We start from the raw sequence: 22,093 nt of genomic DNA on the forward strand, positions 1-22,093 counted from the left end.
TCATGTCAATGTAAGCAAATTGTACTCTGAATACAGATTTTTAATGATTACCAGTATTGAGTCCAGTCACTAAACTGTACATCTGGAGTACTGAAATGGTTTTACTCTAGGTTGTTCATTTTAGTAATGAAATCTGGATTGACAGACAGCCTATTTAAATATTCTCTCCAATTTACTTTTAACCTTGCTGCATGTTTATCTTGTTGCTCAAAAAAATATTTTACATAAGTAAGCAGTACTACAAGAAAAGGGGTACTGTCAACAGCAGCACAATTTATAAGCAGGATGGTGCTGGGCTGAAACACCAAGGTAGTTAGTCTACAATCATGATGAGATATTGATCTGATCATACCCATTTTTTTGAAAGTATATATGAAATAAACTTGGTCATTAAAAAAAAAACCAAACAACATAGGAACTTAAAAATGACTATATGATTGCATAAAGCTACAGAAAGTTTGCCTACTGAAAAAGGCATTTGGAAGGCCTTTGGGGGGGAAAACAACTTCAAAATTTGGTATCTCAAAATGAGAATTTATTTGGATTTGTGCAGTTTAATTATTAAAGGTAAAACTACATTTTAGGACACAAACCAACATAAATTCCTGCTTTCCAGTAGGAAGAATTCTTTGTTCTACAGTTACTGAAACATACCTGAACCATGAATTTGAAGAAAAAGCTATCATAAATGGATTTATGACAAAGGCTCGTATTCTAAATTAGCCTAAAACCCCAAATTGTTCAACAATCACTATGGGTGACTGTTTTCAGTGTAGCATCTGTCCTTGCTTAAAGTATCAACATTTTACAGTTACACCTATTGACTATAAAACTTCTCACAATATAGAAAAGAATATTAGAAGTTCCCAGACATCAAAGTGAAGTAAACTGATTTAACACATGAAAATAGAATCTTTAGAGTAGAAGAATATAAAGACCCTACAAAAAAACCCGCTAACATTTAAAATAACTCTAAACTTCTAAACTGTGACTAAAAATTAAGAAAATTACACACAGACATCCACCCCTGCCTTTTCTTTTTAAAGTAATTAACTCTGACCATGGAAACACCAGCAAGCTTTGAAACTGAGAACAGATAACCATGTTTACAGTAAGTTAAGTGAATGCTACCAGGAAATTATATTTGCATTGGATAAAAAAAAAAAGAAATTGCAGCACTCTCATACAGAAAATTTAAAGACAATATACAGTATATTCTCTTACTAAGATGCTTTGGGAAATAGTACTTCTACAGGAAATTTCAAAATACGTTTTGGAATAGAACGATGGTTAATAAAAGCTTTTAACAGAACTTCAACAGAGACTATTACAATCTCCTATCATAAATCTCACAGGAGAAGCTGAGTAAGAAATAACCATTTCCCATAATATCAGTATTTATACAGTAAGTATTGTCAGCACTTTAAAATAGATTACAAAACATGTAATAAAAACAAACACTAAGGAAAAGCCATAAATATCCAGCATTGCACTCTAATGAACACATGCACAATCCATTTCCACAGCTCACTACAGCAGAATTAGAGAATTATAACAAAATCTGTAAAGTTGAGATTCAGTCAACAGAAAAGTTAATCTTTTTATATAGAAGCCAGTAATAGTACTTTCAAGATTACCATGCAAGCAAGTAAAAATGTGAACTAGAATGCAACAATTGCACTGCACACATGTTCACAAGACACTGCAATCTTAAACAGGTCACTCAGTACTGATTAAAATACCGTTTTGCTTTGCCTTTAATTAATGAGATATATGCAAGGAAAAAAACATTAACCATCTCATTTAGAAATGCAGAAGTCAAATGTTTTCTCCAAGCTCAACAACTCCCAAGCTGTTTCATTTCTTCCTGCATTTTTTTTCTTACTTACAAGTATTGCATTCATTCCTGATGCAATGCCATAGATCAAACCTGAGAGGCGTGCTGCATATGTATACTCTTTTAAATCATCCTTCAATAACCTGATAAACAGGTATGTCATGTTGCAATGGAGAGGATCAGCATAAATGTAGCGACTAACAAAAAGAAAAACAAAATAAATGCTTTGATACCTCAAGCAGTGACAACGTAATGGATGAAGAAACATGACTGAAGAGTATGTATATGCAGCCTCATGATCAGTAGTTCTTGAACAGGAAAGCTGAAGTGTACCATTTATTTAATAGCATGAAAAGGGGGTCTTCTACCCCATCAGTCAGAAGGTTTTTAGCAGATATCTGACAAACTGAAATAAATATGTAAGCTTGGATTAGGGTTGCTTTTTTCTTTTTTTAAATGGAGGAACAAATCTTACAACTAATTAATTGCATGAATGATATAAAAATAAAGAAGAAAATTTGCTTAATATGAATGGAAAGATTGTTGAAGACTTTGAACAAAATTCAACTTAAAATTCAAATTAAAGAAAGGATGGTTAATAACCAAGATCAAAAGGAGTAACAGCCTTAGACCCATTTTTTAAATAAAAGTCCTTCCATCAAATCAATGTAAAAATGTTGATGAGTGGAAGTAGCTTTAAGGCTCTAAGCTTTTCTTTGATTTGGGTACTTACATACATCCCATAGATGGTATTTTGGAGATCATAGTTCAAGCCAGCTAGTTCTGCTGCATATGCATACTCGTTGAGGGAGTCTTTGAGTAGTTCAAGGTACAAATAGGCCATGTTACAATGCAAGGGATCCACGTAAGCAAATGGGCTGGAAGAAAATGTTGAAAGTAAAATATGCAGTTTAAAATTATTTCTCAGCTTCTTTTGGCCTTTTAAGTTTGATCTGAAGGAAACAATATTTACTGCAAGTATGCTGATGGATCCCATTATGAAGGATTCCTATTTTGAAGTCAAATATGAACATACTGGAAAATAATTATGTAGCTCGCTTATGGTTTGAGCGATGCCTAAATATATTGAAGATTCCAGAGATATTCTCTTATTTGTGCTCATAAATCAAGACACGTTATGTTTCCTTTGCTGCACAGTCAGAATTCACCAGGAGTAAAATAAACTAAATACACCATGAATAAACCAACATAATTTAACAGACTGAAATGAAAGCCTATGTAGTGAATATAATGTAATTAATACTTCTACACTGTCAGAAAACAAAGTAGTTTCTATTACAGAAATTAAGAGATTAGCAATTTCTGGTATGAAAAATATGCAGTACATGCTAAGTTCAGCTCAGGAAAGAAGCATGGCGTATCCATTTTCATACCACCGTAGTTTTTGTGTTATCTTTTTAATGGCAACAACTATACAAGCTCTACTGTTTTTTAGAAGCATCTGATCACATACAATGCTGTTACGAATTTCTCAAAGAGAGAAATGCAACTCTAATACTCAAGCCATGTTTCACCTGTGCCAATTGTTAATTATCTGTGTGTTTTAAAAATATGCAAAGTCAAGACAAGTTATTTGTACTATGATTGAATATTTATTTTTAAAGCTTCTGAAGTGCATGTAAATTCATTATCAATTTCACAGAAATAATCAGTAGTATCTAAAACAATTTGCTGTCAGGATATGGCTTGCAATTCAAAACCACGCCATTTGCATTTATTTTCCCTAAGCAGTCACTAATGGTCATATTCTGAGACATGCTATTACATATCTTTATGCCTATATAGCATGGTATTTCATAGTGTATACCAACATTACTGTAGTAAAACAAAGATCACATCACCACAACACACATGCTGATAACTTCAAAATACATTGCAACGATATTTTTAAGAAGGTTCCTAGCAGTTTTTAGTAACGCCTTGACGTCTCCTCCCTTCTAGATTAAGGAAAGTAAGTATGGGAATAGATGTAAAAAAGAAAATTTTTAAAAAAAAAAATCTATTAGAGAAGCAGAGCCTGCTATAGTCTGAAATCTTAGCCTAGGATATGCTTTTTTACTACTACTGGGTTAGTTAAAAAAAAAAAAAAAAAAAAAAAGACTCTGCTATTTGCATTTCTCCCTACAATGAGAATTTCCTAAAACTGAGCAATGTCAATATGCCCAATGATGCAAATCCAATTAATATTGAATTTTTTAATCGAGACTGAATTCAAAGCAAGATGTAGGTCAATCCTATGTTATCACAAACCTTCCTCCAAACTCATTATATTATTTTCCTTTCTGATACTAGAATAGAGACTTAATCAGTTTGAGTGATTACTATGTCTGTATCAGTTATAACTTCTGTATACTCATTTAGCTGGCAAAGGCCAATAGGGAGTTTTGAAAATAATGAATACTACTAAATCATTAATCCTCAAGTGAAAAATAACAGAAAACAATTATTATAACACTGTTCTGGGATTTGCCTTCTATTACTGACAACTTTGTAAATAACTGCTTATTTCTAGTTTACCATTTTTTGACTAGACTTGTGGAAGCAGAACGACTCAATCACTGACACTGTATTTGAAAAATCTTAAAGTCTAGTCTTTTCCCCTCTCAAACAGAACTGTGACATAGCTGGAATCAACACTGAAGTGTTGATCCTGAGCTACCTTATGAGCAACTCAAGTTGCTTGAAATATTTCTTAAACTGGAAGGTAGCAAGTATCCAGTTAAAAATAATTAGCATTATATTTTTAACATTCATCTCTAAACCTTGGGAAATTTGAAATGCAGAGTTTACAAATACCTTTAGGAAGTTTTTAAAACAACAGCACATTACATTGTTACTTTGCTTCCTTTTAAAAAAGGATACTTGTTGAGTTCTTAAGTCATAATTCATACAAAAGCAAAAGCTTATCATCATCCCTTAGGCTGGATGATAAGTCCCGCATCAGAGGTTTTTACTGTAGTGTTTCTTTAATGCAAGACCTGTGCCATGTAGGGATTTTCAGTTTTGGAACAAGGTGACTTCAAGAGATTCATATACTCAGATTGTTCCTACTGGATTTGTATGTTTGAAGGAGAAACCACCCTCATTAACTTCCTCTTAATTCTACACAGCAGTTGCTGCTATAACATCTGGGTCAGGAATTCTTCCAAAGATTCGTGATCATCAGGGCTGCAGGCAGAAGAAATCCTCTAGTTTTTCTATCTTACTGAAGCAGTCTAGTGTGAACAAATTCTTGTAATCTGCCACACTGCAGCATAGTCATCATATCCTAATCTAGAATTGAGGCTAAAACTTTATGAAAACCAATGTTATTAAGATGGCTTTATTCACCAATTCACTTGGTCAAAAGAGCTGTGGGTAATTTCATCAAGTCTCATGAATAAACACTATACATTTCACCATTTCCTGCAAAGACCATTAGCATTACCAGTCTCAAAAGACAGAGATTCACTAAGAATCTATCTTAAGTATCAAAACCAGACAAACCTGCTTACAACTTCTTTTGCAGATGATGTACCCAATATTGTCAAAATCTCCTCACATCCATTCATATACAATTACCACCTCATTTTTTTAAAGAAAAAGCAAGAACCCTCATCCCCAACCCTAAGAAAAAAGCCACCTTTCCACCTATAACCATTCCTAGGAGGAAAGAGGCAAATCACTCTATTACATTAGTCAGCAAAGCTCAAGTACTCCTGGCTTTTTAAAAGGGCTCACTGACATGAAAGTACAAATCTAACTGGGAAAGACTACCACCACATATCTAGTTGAAGATGTCCCTGGCTCGTTATAGCGGCGGTTGGACTAGATGACCTTTAAAGGTCCCTTCCAACCCAAAGCATTCTATGATTCTACGATATTGTGCGTATGTGTGCATACTTATACCTTTGTGTGCTCTACATAAAATCAATTATTATCTTTTAATTACTCACAAACTGGTATAGAGATTGGATCACTCATAGTTCATTTGGAATTGATTTGAAAAAAAAACCCAAAACACAACTATATAACAAACACAGCGTCCCTCAACAAAATCTTATTTTGGATTTTAGCCAAACATAGTAAAAGCGAAAGCCACCAGGTATGTGCAAAGGTGGCAAAATATTGCAATTGTAGTTACCATTTTGATCTTCCATTTCCTGACACACTGAAGTTGAAACAGTTGTAATGTTTGCCGTATGGTTTCAAAAAGAAAAAAGAAAGAGGAAATGCCCAGGCAACCTATTTTCCCCAACCAGTACCAACACCAGTACCAAGATCTGACACTCTCAGAAAAAACCCTCTACCTAAAATTCTGCCAAGAAAAATTTCAAGTGGTCACTCAAAACAAGGACTCAACAGTGCATCTATGAGCATCTATCAGAGCCCACATAATAGCCTTTCCAGCAATATCACTGAATCATTTAATTAGGCCAAAGGAGAGTTCCTGAAATTATTTTCACTTTCAGCAGCCCAGCACAGAAATAGCTGCACTCTAAAGACAGCAGTATTTTTTTTTAACTCAAAAGTTAGAAATTATTACTTGAAAGGAACACTAAGAAGGTACATCGTCATGCTCACTTTAAGAAAAAAAAAAAATAATAATTTTCCTGTGACAAAAATAATGCAAGACCAGAATTAACATTACAGCACTTTATCATGCATCTTGAAGTGAGAATCACCCATTCATTGATAAAATAGACGGTGTTCTTCTAAAAAAAAAAAAAAAAATCAGTCGTTGGTTAAATAAAATGCCACAATTTTAAGCACTTAGAATTTTATCCTGGCTTGCGTTATGCAAATTAAAACAGAATTTGAACCTAAAACCATTATCAGAATAGCATTTTATTAAAAAAACCACTATCTTAAAATAGTTGCAATTTATTCATTGATTTAAAATAATACACACCCATTTTTAAAGAGGTACACTGCAATATGTAGTAGGTCCTATTGGTAGGCATATTTCAGGTATAGCAAATAAAACACAGAAGAAAACTTGTTTTTAAAGTATTTTTAGATAAACTTTTCCTGTTAATATAGATGGAGCCCCTCAAACTGCTTGCTGCTCAACTACCGCATAACTTACATGAGCCTTCCTGCTATCTGTATCTTATTGCATATTCCCAAGCGAGGACAAATGTTTTAAAGCCTCAATACATGCAAAAAAGTTTTTGCCACAGAAATGCAGATTCCCAACAAGCAACAAACTTCTGGAGAGCAATTTATGTGATATACTTAACAACGCATACCTGAAAAATTCAAAGTTGAGACAAGCTTTTGGCAAAAAAAATTTGTCATCTTGCTTGAACCACAGTTTGCTCATAGCAGTGTCCTGTGTCAAGAAAAGAAGTTTTGTTATGTCACCTTTTAACTGTAACATGTTACACTATTTTTAAAAAAAGTCTCTTCAGCACTTCAAATATCAGTTTAGCATTGTCCCCTTAAATTCACATTCTTGCTATATACATTTGTGTATACATCCATCTATCCTTACTGAGATGCTCTTCTTACCCTATGTCACCTTAACAAGCAGTTAATGGCTGCAGCATTGTGAATGAGGTTATGATCAAAATGGGAAATACTTTTCTAGAGCAGGAGTGATCAGAGACAAAGAAAGAGTTAGCTTCACAAAGTTCCCTACTAATGCTGGCATTAAAAGATGTGCCATTAAGCAGCACTACAGCACCATAGTAACAATCTGGCCCTCAGGCCAAAGCCCATAACCTAACTGTCCTCTTTCCTCGGGGTTTTTTAGGGCAAGATGTGCCATTACAACAAAGGTGACCCAGTGACATAGTGCCAGCGAAAACGGTCATCCTGTTCCTGCACTTATGTTCCCATCCCTGCCCTTCTCCACAACACTGCTCCAGTCCATAGTAAGCTCACTTAGGCATATAAAACAGCAGAAAAAAAACTTTTTTTTTTGTACAGCTCATCTCCGCTGGTTTAGTTCTTGCAATGTTTTGCTGTGAGGTCAGACAAATGCCAGGTCCCACAAAAGCAAAACGGCACAGACATACAGCTGGGGAGAAAATAAAAGAGATGCAGGCAAAATAGACAATGTTTATTTCATCAAAGAAGATTGAAAACATTTTCACTCAGAAAACATATTTTAAAGGGAAAGGAAAAACTAAAAACAAATTCATTTCTAAAGCAGTGATGCCTTAAAGCAAAGCTTTTGTGTGGATCAATTGCCTAGTTGCTACAGAGACACTGAAGGACCATCAAGTTTCTATAGCAAACCAATTACTGTTACTTAATAGAGCTGTAGTATGTCTCCCCGCTGAGGTTTAAGGTTTCAGTTCAGGATGGATGTAAACATATGCTCGAAGACCTCCTCTGTTAATAATACAGCTTCAAGCACATAGCTAAAATACCCTGTGCAGAACAAATATGTTTTCCTGAAGGATGTCTTTGCACTAAAGTAGACATATTAATCTAGTGTGCAAAAAGTATTCCTGAATTGAGTATTCAGACTGAAGCACAACATGTAATTGCAGAAGACTTCTCCTATTTATCCTCCAACTAAGCCTAGAACAGAGATGAGCATTAGCAAAGACAACTATGCTGTAGTAGTGAGAAGTAATTTTTAGTAAATTTTAGGTACTCAGAACAACTGAGATTTGCTAAACATATTGAGATCATTAAATGATGCTTCCAGGAGACTGGAGAGTGATGTTTATTTACATGTTTACATCACTCTCCCTTTTTCCATGCAATCACAAGCTTTTTCCATACACAGTTACAAAAGAATAGCTTTGTCTACATGCTTGACTTACTGAACACTGCTCAAAAAAATATAAGAGTGGCAGTCACCCTTCTGCTGAATAAACAGCTTTAATACTATTTCTATCAATTGTTAACACACTTTCAAAAGGGCAAAGAGAGTTCAAGCTGTTTGTAGATTCATTTTTGTAGGAACGCAATGTCATGGTTTAACCCCAGCCGGTAACTAAGCACCACGCACCTGCCCACCCCCCCCCCCCCCCCCAGTGGAATGGGGGACAGAATCAGAAAAAAAGATAAGAACAGTTTAATAGAACAGAAAGGAAGAAACTAATAATGATAATAATAACAATAATAAAATGACAATAATAATAATACAAGGATTGGTATGTACAAAACAAGTGATGCACAATGCAATTGCTCACCACTCGCTGACCGATGCCCATTAGTTCCCGAGCAGTGATCCCCCCGCTGGCCAGCTCCCCCCAGTTTATATACTGGGCATGACACCACATGGCATGGAATACCCCTTTGGCCAGCGTGGGTCAGCTGCCCTGGCTGTGTCCCCTCTCAACTTCTTGTGCACCTCCAGCCTTCTTGCTGGCTGGGCATAAGAAGCTGAAAAAATCCTTGACTTAGTCTAAACACAACTTAACAACAACTGAAAACATCAGTGTGTTATCAACATTCTTCTCATACTGAATCCAAGACATAACACTATACCAGCTACTAGGAAGAAAATTAACTCTATCCCAGCTGAAACCAGGACACCAAATAGTCATAATCCAAAGCTTAGCAAGAATTAACTTTTGACTGTCTTTCTAGCAATATCTTGTAATTTTTTAATTTTTTGTTTATTATACTTTGGAACATGACATGATCTGTATTTTAAAAACACATAGGAATTAACTGCTAACTTCCCAGAACATTAGCTAGCAAACAGAACAAATACAGATAGCTTACCTTGACAAGGGCAGGGTACTGTGTTGCATCTTTTTCCAATGGCAAAATCTCAAAGTTAGTAGGAATAAACTCATTCTTCATTGGAAGCTTGAATTTCCCATTCAGGTCAGCATTTTGCCATTTCTAGATAAACAGGAGAAACAATGAGGCTAAGTAGAATTTCTGCTTAATTAATGGTTATATACTTATTTATGCTGTAGCCAAAGATTTTAAAATATGTTCCACTAGGTTATGTGTAAATACTATTGAGATAACAGGGAAAGAGAGAAATATCTAGGAAACCAAGTTGGAGTAGGCTATCAGCAAGATGAAGGAGGAGAAGACAAAAGATAAAAAGTAGTTTTGAAAAGTTTACAGTAGAGTCGAAGGTAGTTCTATGTCTCACCTTTTCTGCTACTGTGAACTCTAATTGAGGCATTAAACTAAATACATAAGCAAGAATTCTAATCAAGAACATAGGTATGGACAACCTAAAGGAAGTGAAGTGGTCCTACGCAACATCTGTTCAAAGCATGCTCGGCAGGTCCAGTTTAGCTCTAGGGTGTATTTTACACCCATCTCTTAAAAGATTAGATCAATAACAAGTTTCAATAAGGATGTGCCCAACTCCTTTGTTGGACTTCTGATTTTTAGAAGCTCATTTAATTGGAAAAATATAGTTATTTTGTCAGTTGCAAAAATCAATTTCAGAAACACAGTTAGATATCGCAGTTATAAAAAGATTCCGTTCCTAAGAACGGATTAGTTCATTAACATTTAATAGAGACTTTTAAGTTTTAAAAAGTTTATGCTTACATTTTTAAGTAGCCACTGCCTATTATGGATCTTTTACAACAAAAATGGTATAACATTCCCTGTATTTAACATGGTTTAAAACCATTAAAACATCTGTCCTATGTAATAAATATTTGAAATCTAAAGACTAACACAAGATCCTTACTTCTCATAACATTAAACAGACTCGTTGTACAATTTTCATTCTATGTAGACCAGCAGATTTAAGTTCTCCCTTCAACTAAAGGGAAAGCTAGGATAAAGAATTTACCGCTGTCTTTCACTTGCAGATATTAGAATATATTAAAAGTTTTAACATACCTTAATAACTTCATCAGAAATTGCTTCTTGTTTGTACTGTGTTCCATACCAGTCTTCTGTTCGATCAGTTTTTCCTTCAAAAGACTTGGAAACTATTGCAACTCTGAAAACAAAGAGACAAAGCACTTTGGCATGAATGTGTCTGAGAAAAGACTGTGAGAAATTATTCAGAGTACTATTTCTGTTCCATCACTAGAATGCATTTATTTCTGAAAATGGTCCCTGGACAATTACTGAGCGCATGTGGATAGCAGGTATACATATACTGAACTAAACACTAAAGTTAACCATGAAATCAGGTTATCAGCATAATTTAATTTTACTGGTTTTCTAAAAGTGTTACAACCTAGACTTACACACAATTATTGCTGCACGCAATTTCTATTTTTTAGCCTTTGTCCTTGTTCCAGAAAACACAGAAAGAAGTCCTTGAGATCTACAACATTAATGAAGTGACAACATTTTTCATACCACCTATATCAACATTCGGATATGTGAAAATACTGACTATAGAAATTTTATGCCAGACCTAGTGTTTCAGATTACATCACTGCAGTTTCACTCTTGTATTCATAAGCTGATAGTAAGAGGGTTTCTTCATTTTGTATCATTCTCATATTCTCATTTCAGATTATTACCTGTTTCTCCCCCCCTTTTTTTTTTTGTTTTGGTTTGGTTTTTTTGAGGGGAAGGGAACAAAAGCAGGAAGATTAATGTATTTTACAGTCAGTACAACAGAATTATACTCAGTTAGAAACCTGAATCATAGAATACCTCCAGTTGGAAGGAGCCCATAAGGATCATATGAGTTCAATTCCCTGCTTTTCACAGGACTACCTAAAACTAAACCATATGACTAAAAGCATCATCCAGACACACCTTGAACTAAAGAATACACCTAAATAAAAGGAAATCCAGAATAAAGAAAATTACAAACTTATCAGTATTTTTTTCACAGTCTTCATAATAGGTATCAAGAGAACTCCTTTAATTCTTTTTATCAACCTACAACACAAAAAGACTATTCAACAGAAATAAGTAGCTAGCTTTAAGAGTAAATAGATGTTTATAAAAATTCTGAAATGGTCAAAAAAGGTAGCACAATTACCTCCTACATATATGTAACAATCTGTAGATGCTGAATAGCACAGTAGCGAACTTGTCAAATCTTGTGCAGATGGCTAAAATGCACATTAAAACATCAAAATATATGCATTGTAAGTGTTCTTTTTTTAATCACAATATCTTCAGGCCAGGAACATTCTGTTGTTTATTTCTAATGTGCATGGCAAAGTGGGGCATAAATCAAACAGGCATATGGATGTACCTCAAACTACAGTATTTTACTTTACAAATATGTCAGTGGAGAATACCCTTGGGATGAATTTTGCAATACATTGCAAAGTTTAAATATGTGGACTATCAATATTGTAAATGCCTATGTCCTCATCCTTCGTCACCTAATGTTTACACATTGTAAATGACTAAATGATCCAAGCAGAGTTGAAGAAAACAGGATTCTGCTGTATTTAGTTCCAGATTCCCCTACTATGAAGATTTTCCAATTATTAATAAAATCTGTGCATTGCAATTCAAGTAGCAGAACAGTGGGGTAAATAGCTAGCACTAGATGCATTTAAGTAAATGACAAGTACATCTCAGTCACATGGAACTGTAAAGACAATCTCTAGCAATAGATTCAAAAATTGAAGTAGGACTTGCACTACAGACTGTCTAATTTCGAGACAATATTTTAAATCATACACACTAAAGAGGGGCAATCAAATCTCATGTTTCAGGGATGCAGATTTCCTCTGGGTTGAGGAAGGGAGAAATTTTTACTCCCCACCTTTTAAAGCACCACACGATTAGCATGAATACAAATACACATACAAACAACCCCCGCTCCTCTGCAGAAGTTATGCAATATCCAAACTAGAATGAGAATATTCATCTTTAAGAGATACATTATTTCATCTCTCATTGTAAATGGCAATAGAAATGGTTAACATTTTTATTGTGACTTCATATAAAATGGTTTCATACCTGTTTACATGTTAGATGTTTCATTTTTAATACAAAAGGAACAATACTAAATAAATATTCAGCAAAGAACTAAGCACTTTAATCCTAGAGAATATTCGTTCTTGCAACACAGCAGACACTAGCTCAGTCATGAAGGTGAAATCTATTAGAGAGACTGTTGTTTACATTAAAATGAGCCATAGAAATATTCTATTATGTTTTGCATTTTATCTTGGACAGCTGGTGAGCAAAAGCTCCATCGTGTGCAGATGAAGTTGCTAAGAGACTATAAAAACATAAAGCCTATTAGAATTTCAGAGCAACCTACCAGGCCCTTCCATCCATTAAATAAAAAATAAAAACTAAAAAAAGAGGAAAAAAAAGAGTCTTAAGCTACAAGATTATCCTGATAAAATTCCAATAATCATGCAGTCTGAGGAGCAAGACAAAGGTGTTTTATGATATAATACACAGATGTCTATTACTTAACATTCCCTCCTTCTACCCTTCTCCAACATACCGATGCTCAAGCAGTAGTGACAATCCAAGCACCCAAACATTTGCTGTAGGAACATACTAAAATTAAAGAGCTAAAAATAATTGTCTGCTCAACGTATAGAAAATGAAATTGTGGAAATCTGCATTGCAATTCTTCAAGCAGTTCTGCTTCAAGGGATCCTCCTGCCCTCCCTATACCCCAAATCACTACTAGAATGATTACTTAAATTTTGAGCTCTCAGAAACATTCCCACAACCACATGAAACAAACCAAAAGGCATTTCATCTGCCTGAGACTTACAACCTAAACTAAGATACAAGCACCTACAGTAATGAACACCAGGACAGGAAAAGAATAGGGGAAAAGCAGCACCACAGATAGAAATACAATGCTATGCAGTTATTTAAATGTATCATGATGCACCTTTAAAGTTACCAATTATGTACTGTTACTTTTGCTTTTCATTTCTGTGTTGTGCTGTATAGCACTATGAACATCCACATGGTTTAAGACAGCATTGAAATGCACTGGAAAAGCAAGACAGGCAATCAGGCAATCTTTAATAGGACCTGCTTATAATATATTTACACTCAACCAGTGCAATTAGGCTTCCAAGCCATTCATGAACATGGAACACAGCTGAAACTATCAGTGCAATTTACTTCTATATGTACACTCTTGTACATGCAAACTGTTGTAGTCCTCAGTTATGGTCAATTTTCAAAAACAAGCACAATTTTTATAATGTGATACTTATTTACTAGATACCATCTTCTTTTTCACTCTCCTGAAATCTAAAATGAAGCTACAAGTGACAGATCCACAGAAGAGTGTTACTTGGGAAGAGAATGCGTGCTTTAAAAAGAATGTACTTCCAGGAAAGATTATCAACTATTATATTCCAGATTTACGTAATAAAACTCAAGCTTCTAAGGGTGAAAAAGTAATTAGACCACAGTATTTGTGATATTAGTAACAGACATGTCAAAGCAAATTTGCTGCAGAAAAAAAGAATTTATACTTTAAAAGGAATGATTGCTTTTTTTAGGAACTAATTTAAACTTTGTCTTCCAAATAATGATATTGTCAAATAATGGAAAAAATTACACGTATCTTACTCAAATGCATAAAGTAACACGACTGAGACAAAACCAGCAAAAGCCTAGATTTGTTTATAACATCCCTCCCAAAACAATCAGTAAAACTGATGCAAGACAATATAGGCTACTCAAAGCCACTTCCACACAGATCTCATTAGGAAACAGAATAAAACGTGCAGAGAGATGTTGCTGGGGTGCAGCATTCTAATCATTCTCCAGAAACACAAGTTATTTGTTAGCATTCAATAAAACTAAGTTTCTACAAACACAATGGTTTGTGGGAAGAAATAAGTGAACAAATTGTGATTTTCAAAATCTTTACTCAGATACAATGCAATTAACAAACACATATATTCCATATTTGTAACATGTTTATCATCAGGGATGAGGATCACTGACTGCATTGAAATAACTGTTTGTTCAGTAAATCTGTAAAATTCCAGCCCTTCGAAATTTCTGTATCAACATTTTTGGCATTCATTTTATTTTTCTTCCCGCTAGGATAGTACTAGTGCTGCACTTCAGATATGAAGAGAGGAAAAAAGTCCATTTACTATCCAGGGGAAAATGTTCTTTAGTTGCTTAATCTGATGAGTCACTAACTTCTTAAATTTTAATACGAGCATTTATTCTGCAGATGATGAGGGGGGAAAAATTGTATTGGAAATGATGGGAAAATTACATTTTTCAGCTAAGATAGCGACACATGCCAAGTCTATTCCCTTATCTTCACAGATGGCTGGCAAAACCCAGTGCAGTTTGAGCAAGTAAAAATGATACTTACATCTTAAAAAGGTTTCTCTCTTAGGGAAACTAAGCCACTAAATGCAACAAGTAGTATGCGGGGGCAGGAGGAGGGAGGAGAATATGAAAACTTCCTGTTATGGTTCAGTTGAATAGAAGCACATATGGATACTTGCTACCATCTGTGAGTATGGATATTTTTCCATACTTTTTAAAAAACACAGTTTGTTAAGAAAATAACAGTCGAAAAGCTAAACTTTTAACAAAGACGTTGAACTGTAGTCTCTAACTGTGAATGCAGCTACCCCAATATAGATATGTCAAGAAAAGTCCTTAGTGTAGGTGAATTCCAGTAGGGTTATGGAAAGGAAATGATAAATAAAACCACGATACAAAGGAAAAATTCAAATCAATGAAGACTAAACCATTGCAAGACATAATTTATGCAAGGCATAAAACAAACAAACAAAAAAACCACACAGGAAAAAAAAAAACCCAACAGGCAAAGTTAGGATGATGTTGCACATACTAATTCTTCCATAAAAAGGGAGAACAGAAAGGTAAACATGAACATAAATATCAGTAAATGGCAGATAACCAGAACACTTACAGATATTTAAAAGCACACGTCCACAGTTTTTTATTAGTGTATACAATTTGCTCAAGGAAACACAAAGAAGGAAACGAGCTACTGGATTGATAGTTTACTACATGCATATAGATACAGGTGTAATATAAAAGACTAAAACACAAAGGGGACCCTTTTATTAACATCTATAATCTCAACTCAATTCTTTCAAGAGAGCCCACTAAAAATGCAAATCCACAGTAGCTTTCTCAAATCTTTGTAGCATACCATAAAATCACTTCTAGTGAAATTTAACTAAGTTCCCCTCCCGCACAAGCTATTTTATCTTGCTAGCAATTTAAAATAAAAGATACTATAAAATTATATTCCTTGTTATATTTTACTATACTTTGAAGTATCTTAGTTAAGAAAAGGATGAAAAAATTCCTCGTTCATTTCATTCTACTTTTAATTTCAAAAGATAAGTGCTTAAAATGTGTCTAAAGGGAATATAGTACTATATACAAGTTAATATTTTGTTTCAATCACATGAAAATAGTCTAATTAGCTCAGATCTTTAAACACCTGATGCCCTGAATAAAACCATGTAATTCCCACTAAAATTGACAGGACTCAGACTTTTACAGCTGCGAAAAATCAGCTTGCAATATTATCATGGAAGCTACATAGAAGCAAACCATAACTTTTGAGTCTACACTGAAAAAAATGTTATCATTTAGAGAAGCAGGAAAAAGCAAGAGGACACTTAATCTTAAATTTGGTTTGATGTTTGGGGTTTCAAAAAGAAATAAATAAAAAATAAGTTATAGTTTTGGAGAAGAAAAATAGTCTGAACATAAGAACTAAAATGTGAATGTATAGTTGCTATGGCAATAGCAAACGCTAGGATGGTTTTAGTCTACCCATAATAACCAATACATTTATCATTACTCTGACCATATACCATTCAAACTCAAAGTATGCCTGCTGCTACATCATTATAGGCCTCCTGCAGGCCTCATTCGATCCATGTTAGAACATCAGTGCTTTGATGAATTCCACTGTTAGAACTGCATTTAATCAGTCTTTGGTCACTCTCTAATTTGTACATATTTGTATTCAAGCCTTAACAGACCAGCTGTAGGCACAGCTGTGGGTATTTAAGCTTCAGAGAACTAACCTCCTTGTATTTACTATCTTTAAGCCCTACTACAATCTCTACAACAAAAAGAATATATTAACAATAAACTGAAGAGGCCATAAACCCAGGTATATTCCAGTTCTGAAAGTCCCTTTATCTCCCAATAGTTAGCTTTTTTTATTCAAATGCTTAAAATTATATAATTTTATTATAATCTATTTCTTAAGCTAGGTAAAGTGAAAAGGCAATGTAGTTAGTCCTGAAGGAAGATTAAATGCAACATATTTCTTCCAGCATCCAAAAAGTAAGCACAGTAACAACAAGCTAGAAGAAAGCTGGGTGAGACCCAAGATGTTTAAAGTCCAAGATTACACGAAGACCCACGCGCACATAAGTTACTAGATGACCATCCCTCTCTGATTATTTTTTCCTCTCTCTCTAATAAGATTCTTGCTTATGTTGCTCTTTTCTTGACACCCCTCCCCAGTTTTTTTTAACCAAGGACAAAGAGGAATGCAGAATTGCAACTGCAAGTGCAAATATGGGCTTATATTAACTAAAATAAAAACACATTGTGAAATGGCTGTTTACTACACATTTGAACGAAGCACACCATGTAGCATTCTAAATTCTTCTAAAAATTGTCACCCCTATTCCTATGCTTCTGACCACATTCTATAGACTTGAATTTTCTCCCTCTATCTGTATTCTCTACACTTTCCTTTCTCACACTAATACCTTTTGAACAAGGTTAATTATGGCTATTTTATGCTGAAGTACTGTCACCTGGAAGGGAGTGTGAAAAGGTTGGCATAGCCAACAGGAGTAACACAGGAAACTGATGAGTGATCTGTGGCACCCAGAAGCATCTGATAAGCTGAAATAGTCTATGAATGTATTTACATATATTAACTTCCTCTAGCAATTTTTGAAAATTTAAGCAAGCAGATGCTTTGGAAGTTCTCTGGCTAATAACAAAGACTCAATTTACACTGTGAAAGGTATCCTTCCCTAAGATAATATTGACTGTTTTCTTGCAATGTTAAGAGCCACATTTCAAAGCTATGCAAAGCTATAATAAACATCAGATCTGATTAAGCACCTGTAGCTTGTTTACTAAATCAGTATAAAAAAATGGTTTACCTATTGCTTGTAAGCAATTCTAAAACCAGTTAAAAGTTCAAATTCATGTGGAATTTGGTCAAGCTTTCTTCAGATAAGTATATTCTCTTTTAATTACTAAAAACAGTCTTTATGTTAAAGGTAAGCTCTTGTATCAAATTTCCAAGAAGTTGGGTGGTAGATCAACAGGAAAATACATTCAAAATAGAATTATTTAATACAATAGGAAAGAGAACCTGGAAATTTTCTTTAAAGTATTGTTTTTCAAAATATGATCTCTTGAAATATGCAAGCTTCAGTTACAGTATCCCACACACATTACACATAGATGCACACCCACACACAAAGATATAGGCCCTTCTTTAAAGGGCATTAATTACTATGGCAACTACTGTCACTGACATAGGCAGCTCCATTCATTTTATCATTACTTGTATACCCCTAGAAACACCAGAACCCCATGACATTTGCAAATACAGTTCATAATCAAATTTTATCCTACTTTATCCAATAATTATTTGAAATGTACAATCTTTTGAAAATAAAGTAACATGCATCTTAAACTAAATGAATATACAAGACAGATTTTGTCATACAAGCAGAGTGAAGATTCATGCCCAAACTTTTAAGTAATTCACAGTAATTTCAGAAAGCTGAAATATATAAACTCTAGAAATATATGAATGCATGCCTCGCTGGCCTTGTATATCCAACAGTGTCTGAAAATTTCAGTGTGGATCATATTCAGAAACAGACACCCCACCCCTAAAATCATTATTTTTTGTATTACATATGTGGCTTCCAAAACACTGAAAAACAAATGTTCAAATACAGTAAGACTGATATACAGAATCCCAAGCAAGAGCTTGTTTCTGTGTTTTCATACATTTTAATAACATATCTACACCACTAATTTAATACTATAATTTATTACAATATACACAAAAGATCTACTAAAAGAACCAAATTGAAAAAAAAAAAGAAAAGAAAAGAAAATTCAGGCTCCAAAGTGCTAGTATAACTGTTGCCCATTCAACCTTCTAGTAATTAAGATTGTACCACATTATACAAACATATAAATATATACATACAAATGTACATATTGTCCTACTGAACCTCTGCCCTCTTCAGTGCACAGAATTAAGAAACAGTTATTCAATATGCTCAAAGCATGACTCAACTTCTTCTGTTTCCAATATTCACCTCTTTTTCTAAATAAATAGAATTACTAAAATGCCTCTTCTGCAATGTCAGTGTTACAGGAACTAATTTCATTTTTTAAAATATCCCAAGAGACATTATTTTCAGAGATAGGAAGGCGAGGCAAATAGAGATCCACAAAGTTATACAGTACCCATTCATTTTAGATAGTCACTTTAAGACTTTTTTCTTTTTAATTCTTTGCATTGTATAGTACCTCATACATTAAAAGCAAAGCTTCTGTTGAGTTGTTTGTGGATTCAGGTGCACAACAATCCCTCTAGTTAGGCCTTAAGATTTTAGGCATACTCAAGAAAATAAAAAGGAATGAGTAATTACTGGCTTGCTGTGAAAAGTTTGTTTTAGGAGCTTGTCTTGTGCCATTTAGGAAGCTTGTGACAAAGCAAAGATACTCAGTTCTCCTGGGCAGCATTGAACAGTCTTAACCTCAAACCTCTACTTTCCTCTTTCTGCAGATTCCTGTTACTTTCATTACACACCTTCCAACTACATTGGTAGGTTAGGCAGAGCAATACATGGTACTGACATCTTATCATGTAATTCCAGAACATTTCTATTCTGTAAGAACTGAAACAGAAGTTGTATGGGGGGAAAAAAAAGGGAAAAAAGCATACATCTCCAGAAAGCAAAAACAAACAAACAGAAAAGAAAGACTTGGTAAACTTTAGTTTCTTTGCCCTTTGTAGACTACACTGCACTTAGTCTGCACAGGCTTTTCTGCTCAGTTCCTCCAGGTTTGGTCCCATCAGTTCTGCCACTGTCCTACCTCATGCTCCTTGTCTTGGACCTCTTTGCCTCTTCTGTTTGCCCTGTTTCCATGATTCAAGACTCTCAGCTGAATACCCTTGCTAAGCCTGACAATCTTTTCTTCTAGACTTGCTCTCGTACCTCCACTCTGCCTATAAATCCCAATTCCTATCCCCCTCTCATATTTTTGTCCAATCTGCACTTAACCATCCCCAACTGTTCCACTAGCCAGCCACTCTATCCATCCTTGACTGAAATACCAGTTCCCCACAGCTGCCAATATCCCCACTTACATTACCCCCATGATGTCCTTTGCCAGCTCTCTTGCCCCAGGCTCTTCCTCCCTTCCTTAACCATTTGCCCAGCCCTTCCTCCTCCTCAATTAATATGCTCTTTTTTCACCTGCCCTCATTTTCTTCTCAACAGCTTCCAGATTTCTTCACTTGTAAATCATCATTTCAGCAAAGTGTTATTTCCCTTCTCCTGGTCACACTAGATATTCAAATAGACATGGGGTACATTTGTTCTTTCAGCCTTTCTTTTCTACCCTGCATGGGTGACAACAGAAGATCCTCAAAAGCACAGGAGAGAGGTTTCCCCTTTTCCTTTCAACATCTATTCTGACCAATTACTGAGCCCTGAAATTTGTACTGCAGCATGCTCACTCTGCAAAGAAAGCATGTGCAGTATGGTCACACTCATATCAAAGAGATGCTCTGGAAGTCTGAGAGATTTTAGCAGCTAAAGGCACAGCTATTTCTACCCACATAAATTGATATTTTTCAGAGGGTCTGCTAATCCACACAAAGTTTTGTAGCTCTCCACAGGGAAAATAAAATATATTCAGCAGCTAAAAGCCATCCTCTTAACAGATTTCCAGACCTAGCTGCAAATTATGAATATTAGAGCATTCCATGTAAAATGTCCCCAGAATTTAGTGAGGCAGGATAATTTTACTAGGCTTTTTCTCAGCAACAGTTGAGCTATTCTGAGTCAGTAGCTTCCTAAAAACTATTTCAGTCTGAGGAAGACACCCTGCATAAAGAGGACTAAAAGGATGTTTCTGTCTGAAAAGGAAGAGTTGCATGTACTTAAGAATTTTTATTTTCAATGGGTACAGAGACAGTAACACATAGAACAACTAGCTCTTTTTCAGTGACATTTACTTTGGAGCTGTAAGAGACATCTAAGAATTTTTATTTCCATTAGTTCATCTGCTTTCTTACAATGTTTGGGTTAAAATACAAGTTATTGCAATTTAACTTACCGAACATTTTCTGGTCTCAATTTATCCAGTACCATCTCAATTAAATCAGGCCTGAATTCTTCAAGCAAATATTCAGCAGCCAATACTTCTTCTATAGGATAATACTAAAAAACAAAGCCCAGAAACACGTAGGTGAATTAAACAAAAGCTAAGCAAGAAAAAACTACTGTTTTGTATAGGAAATAAAAGTGTATACTTCTGGTCACTAAATCTGTATTACCTTGGTAATTTCAAATTAGAAATGCATACATGTCCTAAAACCTTTCTCTTAAAACTAAACAAGATGGAGTAGTACTCTAACTATGCAATCATATTTCTCCTGTATTAGGCAATTTTATATACTGCATATTATCATTCTTTTATCTTGAAATATTTTATGTCTCAGTATAAAAACTCACTCTCCTTTAAATACTGCTTTGAAGTAACTAAAGTAAAAATAACACGGTAAATGCTGACCCCTGGAGGAAATGTTTAAAGATAAAAGAACACCAAGCACTCACCAGAGTGCATTTGGGAAAAACAAAACAAAAGAAAGCAAACAAAACACAAACAAAAACACAAACAACCTAAAAAACCACTAAGTTTTTTAGGATTCTCTAAGAATTCAATTCTTATTTACAGTAATTTAAAGGAAAGTATATTTCAATTATCTAAAAGTATAATACAAACTTCCACAATTTTAATTCTAACATTTTTTTATTTAGGATCAAACTGAAAATCTCTTAAGGTACATAGCAATTTAAGAAGAAAAAAACAGTTAAAACTCCTTTGAAAATTCTTAGTGCAGTTGACAGGAAAACTTTGTTGATTAACATCTGTTTACCAAGGGGAAAATACCAGGTGACCTAAGCACCAAGTACTTGCAGTTTGCCATACAGGTGTACTGTTTTTGACCAGAATATTATAAAATGTCTTTCTGAATTACTTACATTATACAAAAAACTACAGTGGAATGAATTCCAGAACATAGAGTAACTCACACAAAGGATTTTGGAAAAAAGAAAGGGGGGGGGGGGCGGGGCCGGGGGAGGGCGA

The 22,093-nt window shown here is 34.6% G+C and overlaps 1 protein-coding gene across 7 annotated transcripts in view; it reads right to left on the reverse strand.

Moving 5' to 3' along the window:
- The window catches only part of IDE (insulin-degrading enzyme), a 58,995-nt gene that overhangs the window by 21,542 nt on the left and 15,360 nt on the right, over nt 1-22,093 (reverse strand). For 4 of the 7 annotated variants that reach the window (XM_010564918.1, XM_010564919.1, XM_010564920.1 and 1 more), the window contains 5 exons: nt 21,059-21,162; nt 10,625-10,727; nt 9,530-9,652; nt 7,090-7,172; nt 2,571-2,715 (listed from right to left, as the gene is read on the reverse strand). In XM_010564918.1, the coding sequence (XP_010563220.1) occupies nt 2,571-2,715; nt 7,090-7,172; nt 9,530-9,652; nt 10,625-10,727; nt 21,059-21,162 (558 nt within the window). Of the gene's footprint in view, nt 1-1,889; nt 2,035-2,153; nt 2,244-2,570; nt 2,716-7,089; nt 7,173-9,529; nt 9,653-10,624; nt 10,728-21,058; nt 21,163-22,093 lie in introns of those variants that run through there. The other 3 variants (XM_010564922.1, XM_010564921.1, XM_010564923.1) reach the window with 3 other exon arrangements.

This window comes from Haliaeetus leucocephalus, unplaced genomic scaffold (assembly GCF_000737465.1).
Source record: "Haliaeetus leucocephalus isolate CR32 unplaced genomic scaffold, Haliaeetus_leucocephalus-4.0 Scaffold184, whole genome shotgun sequence".
Classification (NCBI taxonomy): Eukaryota; Metazoa; Chordata; class Aves; order Accipitriformes; family Accipitridae; genus Haliaeetus; species Haliaeetus leucocephalus.